The 8,558-nt window shown below is 52.8% G+C and overlaps 1 protein-coding gene across 1 annotated transcript; it reads right to left on the bottom strand.

Moving 5' to 3' along the window:
• Positions 1-420: 420 nt before the first annotated feature.
• AVPR1B (arginine vasopressin receptor 1B) lies at positions 421-5,249 on the bottom strand. The gene is made up of 2 exons (XM_045787886.2): positions 4,310-5,249; positions 421-749 (listed from the first exon to the last, which is right to left on the bottom strand). Exons 1-2 carry the CDS (start codon positions 5,247-5,249, stop codon positions 421-423), a joined length of 1,269 nt encoding a protein of 422 aa, XP_045643842.1.
• Positions 5,250-8,558: the final 3,309 nt, after the last annotated feature.

Raw genomic sequence — 8,558 nt, 5'->3', positions numbered from 1 at the left:
TCTCCCCCCCCCGCCCCCGGTTGCGCTGGGCGTGCTAGTCAGGTTAGGATGGGGACAAACAGTCAAGGCGGGAGAGCAGCCCGAGTCCCTGCCACCTGCAGACCCCCAGACAGGGCCACCCTCAACCTGCCTGAGATCTGGGGCACCACACGCGTGGGCCCCCAGGCACTCTGTGAATGCACAGGCTCAGGGAAGCGAGGCTTTGACTCTCCCTGATTCCCAAGGTGGGAGACTGGGAGCAAACGAGGGTCCGCCCGCACACCAGAGGCACCTGTAATACCAAGGGTAAGACGGCCATTCTGGCCCCCTCACCCTGCCTCAAAGTGGGCTCCCCCTAACTCCAACCTTGGCCCTCCCAGCTTTTACACCCAGTGCTGAGATGAGCAGAGCTCCTCCGCCAGCCCTGCGGGCGAGTGTTCCCTAAAAGGCGATGGTCTCAGTGGAGGCCTCGCCGTCCACCTGCGCCGAGTCCTTCTGTGAGCCTTCGAGCCGAGGGTCCTCACTGAGTCTGGGGCTGAGGGTGAGGGTGGGCAGGCCGCTGGAGCAGGTCAGCAGGGTGGTGCGGCGGCTCGAGGGGCTGTCGCTGGAGTGCCGTGAGCGGGGCCGGGGCCGGGGTCCCCCGCAGCAGGCCAGGAGGCGCAGGGGGCGCGGCCGCAGGTGGCTGTTGAAGCCCATGTAGACCCAGGGGTTACAACAGCTGCTGAGGCTGCCCAGGAGCATGGAGAGGGTGAAGGCCACGTCGGTGGAATCTGCAGAAGGATAAACACAAGAAGCCTTAGGATGACAAAGCTGGATGGGACCTGGGAGAGAGTCCAAGACCCCGTTGAGCAGAGGAGGGAACTGAGTTCCCAGAGGGGAGAAAGGACTCGCTCGGTTCTATAATTAGAAAGGAGCACACCTGGGACTTGGAGCTGGGACTCCGGCTCCAGAGTCGTACGTCACTGGGTCTTATTTGTGACGATGGGGTAAGGGTAGGAGCTAACTTTTGCTCCAAGTTAACCTTCAAGGTATAAACAAAGTCAGGGACAGGACCAGCCCCAATAGGAGACAGTGTCTTTGTTCCAAAACCTAGACCTTGAATCCCCTAATGGATGGAGATCTAGAAGGGGACAACTCTGTTGTCATGCAAGGAAAATAACTGTGATTCTAGGCCACGTTCGGGCCCCTTTGGCCCCCATTCTCATTTATGTCATAGACGTGGGTGCACACTGTCCTCTGGATTCTGTCCTCCTTGACCCCTCAGGGGCAGTGTCACTCATCCTGTCACTCAGGCGTTGAGCACATGAGCACTGACAGTACCAGGCCATGGCTGGGGGCCGGGGAGGCAATGAGCCAGCTGACCTGCAGGGGCCATCAGCTCCGACTGCAGTGGCGGGGGGGGAGGCAGCTGCTAGGTACAGAGCACCCAAGCATCCCGTTCCAGACGAATACTTGTTCTGTGTCCTCAGAGATTACACCCAGCGAATGCACCATCCTGCAGGGAAAAACCAAATCTCTCTGGGGCAGTCAAAATGGGAGAGTGCAGCCTGATAAGATGTCTTCCAGACACCAGATTCTTTCTGAAGACTGTATGGAGCTCCACAGCCACGGACCCCAAGGCAGCCATCCCGTACCCTTGTGCAGTTTCAACCAGCAAAGTCAAAGGCAAAGCTCGGACGCCTACCCGGTAAGGCACTGTGAGCTCTTCAGATACGCTGGTTCCTCGTGCATCTCCCCTAGGGGTGCCCATAGGTGTGGTGCTCGTAGCCCAAGCAAAGGGAAGATGGGGGTCAGAACGTGTGAGTGAAGACACAAAGCACAGTGGTGAGAAGCTGAAGACATCTGGGCCTGGGCTGACCCACGTAGGGCAGAGAAGGGGGGGCACCGGGGGTGTACCTGTCGGTGGAGGAGGGACCAGTCTCATCAACAAACAGGGCCTCCTTGATTTTCCCTCCATTCTGGCCTGCTCCCCAGTTCACAACACCAGGGAGCTGCGGAAGATGTGGGAAGTTGCTAAGGGGGTGGTGTTCACCCTATCCGCTCCCTAGACAAGGCCAGGGGCGGAAGAGTTTCATAAGTGCCTTCGCCTGGGAACCGTCTGCTTGACTGGTCCCCCCTCGGAGCCAGGCCCAGTGCAGGGGCTGGAAATGTGGCCCGAGCACCAGGGTCTGCAGGGGCTCTCCATCCTTGAGGGTAGACCCGGACTGCATCTCGGGAGGAACTCAGCTGACAGTCAGGGGCGGGAGCAAGGGCAGGGGCAAGGGCAAGGAGACAGGCAGGCTCCAATCAGAGACTCAGGGACAAGAGGCCAGGAGGCTGGCGTGCTATGAAGAGGAACTGGGTGTACTGGAAAGTGAGTTTAAAGTAATGGACCTCAGCCCCACTAGAAGGGCCTCAATGGGCTTCCAGTTTTCTAAGAGACCACATTGGCTTGTAAGGTAACATGTTGTTCCTGCCCTCCTTGCTCAGAGAGGCCCTTGGTAAGTGAGAAATCTGTCTACGCAGGTAAGGCATGCGTACTGAGGGGCGGGCTCATGATGACAGTAACACGGCAGGCAAGCAGGGAAGCCTATTCCAGCTGGGTGGCGGGGTCTCCATCTTCCGGTGGGTTCCTCAATGAAAGGGCAAATGACTATCCACCCTTCCCCTTCACTGTCATTGGCTAAGCTGGATTGTTGAGAGGAAAGCCATGTCACGGCGAATGCTTGGGCCACAACGAACTCAATTTGGGTGCTGGCACCATGTCTTACTAGAAGTGGCACCATGGACCAGTTATTTCACCTCTCTGCGTCTCGGGTTACTCAGACGTAAACCAGAGAAGGCCACCAGTAAGCACCAAGGACTGAATGTGCTTGGCACGAGGAAGCCCTCCTTCCTTCTGTTCTGTGCTTGGCTAGAGCAGGAGGGGGTCCCTACAGTTGGTTAGAATCCATAATTCATTGCTCTAAGGGTAATTTGCAAATAGCCATTTGTCCAGAGGGATGTCCAAAAGAGGGGATAAAATGGGACCGTAATAGTTTGATATTGTTTTCACACTTCTCTTGCAGGGTTGTGTTCAATTCATGAACAGCCTGGCCCTTCTTTAGTCTCTCCAGAAAAGCAAGGTATTTGGCTTGAGTGTGTCCTAGAATGAGCAAAATGAGATTAGAAACAAAAGCACAAGGGAAGGGGGATCCACTCCCTGGGAATTGGTAGCCTGGGTCTGCTGGTCAGCAAATTTTCAAGAAGCTTCTAGAACAATCTGTGCACAGGGCCTCCCTTGGGCAGTTACATGCTGCCCCCATTATACATCCCGGGCTATGTACATGACTCACACTGTGGAGCATGTGGTCACCTCCACTCACAAACACTCAGATGAGTTAACTTGCACTTGTCCCCAATCCCACTCTTCTTAGGGGAGCAGGAAGGGACATCTTTGAACACTACTCTTCAACATTAAGCTGCCCAGACACAACCCTACCTTCCTGAGTACGCACTCATCCCCAGGTGGCTGGACCATGCGGCAGTGTCTAAAGCTCAGGAGGTTTCCTTCCACCTCACCCCAGAAAAATGACAATAGCAAGGCCTCCCGTGTGCCGACCGAAACATGGTCTCCACGGAGGATCGCAGGATCCCATTTTGTTTTTCACGACCCTGCTGCTCACCACTTTCAGAGCCAGGGTTATGAACCGAGCAGGGGGTAAGGGAAAAAGACAAGGAGACAGCAGTCTTCGGTTCTGCTCTTCACGTTGCCACTCCCTAGCTGAGTGGCCCTGGGCAAGTCACATTTCCCCTCTGAGCCTCTCTTCCCCGTTAGCAAAATGAAGGGGTTGAACCTGACATTTCACGGTTGTCATGTGCCAACACGCTAATTAATTGGAAGTGGTTACTGAGAAGGAGTTTAAAGTCATGCCCAGGCTCAGGGGGGTAGAGCGCTGAGAGACATAGCTCTCAGCTGTGGTCACCCATTGTCATCCTGGACAATTTGAAAATTCTTTTCAACTCCATCGTTCTATGATTCCAATGCTCGTCTGTGAAACTGGCAGTTGGTTGGCCAAATCTGCCAACAGTCATATTTCACTAAGGCTACGTAATATTTTTAAATGTTTAAATTAGGTGCCCCAAATTTAAACTATGGAAATTTTACATAAAAGATACTCACACGGCATCCGTGGGCTGGATGGAAATTATAGTTGTCCTTTTGCGCAGGGGACAGGCACCACCTTTCATAATTCCTTTGCTCAACTATTACCGGCCAGGCCCTGGGAGGCTTCAGAACCCTGACCTAAGCCTGCTGTTCTCCCTTCCCAGTTCTTTCTCACTCCCCCGCCCTGCCCAGAGACACACTTGCCTTCATCAGGGGCATTCTTGTCCCACACAGACCACATCTGGACGCTGAAGAAGGGTGCCCAGCAGGCGATGTAGGCCAGCACAATGACAAAAGTCATTTTCACAGTTTGGATCTTGGCCCTGGAGATGGTGCTGATGCTGCTGACACGGGGCGGCAGCCCCCGCATGGGTGCAGCTGGGCCAGAAGGTGAGGTCCTGTCCCAAGTCCTCCAGCCCTTTCCTTCCACCTTCCGGGCCTGTGTCTTGACTTTTAGGTTCTTACAGATCTTGTGGTAGATGAGGCTGTAGCAGGCCGTGAGCATGGCCACGGGCAGGACAAAGATGGCCAGGGTGGTCCACGTGATATAGACCCGAGGCCCCCAGGGGACGCGGAAGTCTGCCCAGCAGTCCAGCACCCCGGTGCCCTGGATCACCTCCCGCAAAGAAAAGATGAAGACTTGAGGCAGGCTGAGGATGGCAGCCAGCAGCCAGGGAGCAGCGATGAGCCGGTAGGTGGACTGGCTGGGCTGCTGGAGGCTGCGCAGGGGGCGGCAAACAGCCAGGTAGCGGTCCAGCGTCATGGCCAGCAGCATGTAGGTGGAGGCAAACATGCTAAGCACCTGCAGATACTTGACGGCCCGGCAGAGGAGGTCAGGGCCCTGGAAGCGGTAGGTGATGTCCCACAGCAGCTGGGGCAGCACCTGGAAGAGTGCCACGCCCAAGTCCGTCAGGGCCAGGTGCAGAACAAACAGGTGCATGCGGGAGCGCTTGCGGCTGGGCTGCCCCAGGGTCAGCAGCACAGTCAGATTGCCCCCTGTCGCCAGCACCAGGACGGTGCCCAGGACTCCGATCTCTACCTTGGCCAGCTCCTCGTCCCGGCCCAGCCAGGGTGTGGTGGCATTGGGGGCAGAGAAGGGGCCCAGAGGAGTGGGGTTGGCAGCCCAGGCAGGCCCAGAATCCATGGCTGACTTTGCTGGGAGGGAAGGGAAGGAGGCCGAGAGAGGGACGGACAGTGTGGGGGCAAGTGGAGAGGTTTGATGGGTGAAATGGAGGGAAAAGGGAAAGGTTTCAGATGGGGAGAAGGGGGGAATGACAGGGAGAAGGTGAAAATAGGTAGGAATAGAGAGGAGGAGAGAGAAAGAGATAAGGAAGCAGAAGATGCTGATCCCACAATGCAGAGGGAAGCTTAGGAGCGAAGAGAAAGAGGGCTCAGGGAGGAGGACAGGGTGTCAGGAAAAGAAGAATGGTTGAGGCTGTGCAGGGTGAGGCTTCTGGAAGGGAAGGAAGCCTGGGGAGTTGCCACCACTTCCCAATCCACCCCAAATTCACTTTCTCCCAACTTTTCTGGAAGCGGAAAGCGGTTGTCCCTAAGCCTGCTTGGTGGCGAGGTCCGGGCCATGGGGGACGCCCGCTGGGCTGGAAGCCCCAGCGAAGCCCGCGCGGGGCCGGGAGCCCTGACCAGCAGAGGAGGGAGTGCAGCGGCTGGAGCCCAGTGCGGGTTTTATGGGCTTGCAGCAGGAGCCCAGCGGCCCCTCCGCGCGCCGGTTGGCTCCGGCAGAGGAGGGCGGAGTGAGGCTCCCCCACGCGCTGCCTGCAGGAGGACCAAGAGGCTGGGAAGGGGGGGGGGGTGTCGGGGAGGGAGAAGGGGCAGCCCAGCAGGGACAGGGAGAGAGAGAAGCAGAAGACGCAGACAAGCGCTTACAGGCCTGCCAGACCCCCGGACTTCATCTATGCTCGCACCCCGGAACCGTCGGACTGTATCCCAAGACAGGTGCACACGCAGGGAGCAGGGGGTGGTCCCTCTGCGACGCGGGGCCCCTAAGGCTGGCAGCGCTGTTGGGAGTGTCCCCTGCCCAGGGCTGCCTGTTAGACCGCGAAGGGTCCAGAGTCTGCAGGGGTGGCCAGGTGGGCGAGGTGGCGCCCCCAGATGGAGCCCTTAAGCCCTTGGCGGCGACGTCTGACCGCACCCACTGGTGGGAGACTTGGAGCCATAAGGCAGGAAGAGAAAGCCGAGTGTGGAGAGGGAGCGGTGGCGGAGATAGGACAGAGGCGCGGGGTGGACCCCGGAGCCCTGGGGCGCTGGGGGGAGCGGCCCAGGGGAGGAATTCCGCTGTGCGTGTCCGCAGAAGTCCTAACCCGCGGCCTCCCCACAGTGTTTCATGGACAAAATCGCAAACGCGGTTAACCACCCTGAGGGGGCAGAAAACAGGCCCAGAGAAGTGGCGTGACTTGCCCTAGAAGATCACAGAACCAGTATGCCGCAGGGGCAGGACCTTCCGGCGCAGCGTGCCTTTCCGAGAACGAACCTAATGCCCAGCATGTGAGAAGCACGGGTGCTCAGGGGACATACAGCAGGTGGATTACTGGGATTCTCTCCGGAACAGATGAGAAGTTCTCTGGGAGTGACAACAGCATAGTCCGCCACCCTCAGAAAGCGCAGGGTCCATCATTGATCAGAAGTCCTCTTGTCTCTCCCTGTCATCAAACCAGATGCCCCTTCAGTGTCACCCACCCACCCACACAATTAACATACTTCTTGAAGAGATTACCTCCTAAACACCTACAAATGCATCTCCACTTCCTCCCACTGCCTGGGTGCAAACACCGTCTCTCCCCCCAAATACTGTAGCATCCCCTCCTGCACTTCAACCCAGGCCCCACCTTCTCCAGGATTTTGCTCTCTTTGAATGATAATTTTAAGTCTCTCTACGGGTTCATTCCCCTCTGCAGGCAAACAAACTCTACTGTTGTCTGTTAAAAAAAAGTCATAACCCTCCTCAGACCCTATACCCCCACCTCTAGCTGCAGCCATCTCTCGCCTCTCACAGCAGAATTTCTATAAAGGGCTGTCTAGCTGCTCTCCGTTTTCTTGTTCCCATTTATTTCTGGATATATTCATTAAAATTATGTATATTTACACATTTTTAGAATATTGTGTATTACATAAATGATACCATACTAGAAATACCACTCTAGAATGTACTTATAAAATTCTAGTTGATTTTTGAGATCTGTCCATGATCATATGTGAGATAGATCAAGTTCATTCAGTTTAATTACTGCCCGGTATTCAAACATGTGAATATGACACATTTTATTTATCCTGAACCCTATTTTTATCATTGAATTTAATTCCATCTCTTTATTTATTTATTTATTTTTTGCTATTTTTAAAAATGCTACAATGACAATTCTTATGCATGCCTCCTTGTGTTCATGTGTGAGAATTTTCTGGGGTTTACATCCAGAAGTATATGCTGGGTATTGGTATTCTTGGGTCATACAATGTATGAATTTTCAATTAGGTAGGACCATATCCAAAATTTATCTCTAAATTCATTGTATTGATTTATTCTCCCACTGGCTGCACATGACTTTCCTGACATCCTCACAGTCAGACTTATTCATTTTCACCAACCTGATTAGTGTGAAAAGAATCCCATTTTGCTTTTACTTTTTCTCTGATCCCTAATTATTGGAAGTAAATTTCCATATATTTTTTTGTTGTTTGGGTTTCCTCTTCCGTGGATTGTTCATATCCTCTGCATAATTTTTGATTAGGCCATTTTTCTTACTGATTTGTAGGACTTCTTTACATGTTCTGATATGAACTTTTATGGATTCTGATACATAGCAGATATTTTCCTCTATCTGCCACTTATCTTTTAACTGTTTATGGGGTCATTTGTGACACAGAAAGTTTACATTTTAATGTCATCAATACTTTGTTTCATCATTTCTGCTCTTCTATCTTATGTTACCTATCTTGAGAACAGAGATACCCCTCTATATTTCTTTCTAACATGTTTAACTTTTGCTTTTCATATTTAGGTCTTTACTCCACTGGAATTTATTTTTGTGCATGTGTCAGGTAAGAATCTAACTTCATTTTTTTCCCCACATGGCACACCAATTTCTTCATTTATTGAGTAGCACATCATTTCTCAACTGTCACCTGTATAATAAATATATCAAGTTCAAAATATGTATGAGCTTATCTCTGGGATCTCTGTTCTATGCCATTGGGTTATTTTCGATCCCTGCTCTAATATTTCACTATTTTGGGAACTAAGGCTTTATAATAAACCTTGATATATGGTAAAAACAAGCCTTCCTCTATTTCTTATTTGTTATTTTCAAAATACTTTTCTCAATTTTAAAATTGTGAAATTGATATCAGTTTGTCTAGTTCCACAAACAATTCTGTTAAGCTTTTGGTTGGAAGCATTGAGTTTAGAGAATAATTTGGGGAGAATTCACGTTTATGAGTT

Source organism: Ursus americanus, chromosome 2, assembly GCF_024610735.1.
Source record: "Ursus americanus isolate L20-20 chromosome 2, mUrsAme1.1.p, whole genome shotgun sequence".
In the NCBI taxonomy this organism is placed as follows: Eukaryota; Metazoa; Chordata; class Mammalia; order Carnivora; family Ursidae; genus Ursus; species Ursus americanus.
This window is presented reverse-complemented; position numbering and strand designations above follow the sequence as displayed.

Coding starts and splice junctions, on each gene's coding strand:
- AVPR1B (XM_045787886.2), bottom strand. CDS start 5,249: ATGGATTCTGGGCCTGCCTGGGCTGCCAACCCCACTCCTCTGGGCCCC. Junction 750..4,309: donor CAAGAATGCCCCTGATGAAG/GCAAGTGTGTCT, acceptor ATCCTTCTGCAG/ATTCCACCGACGTGGCCTTC.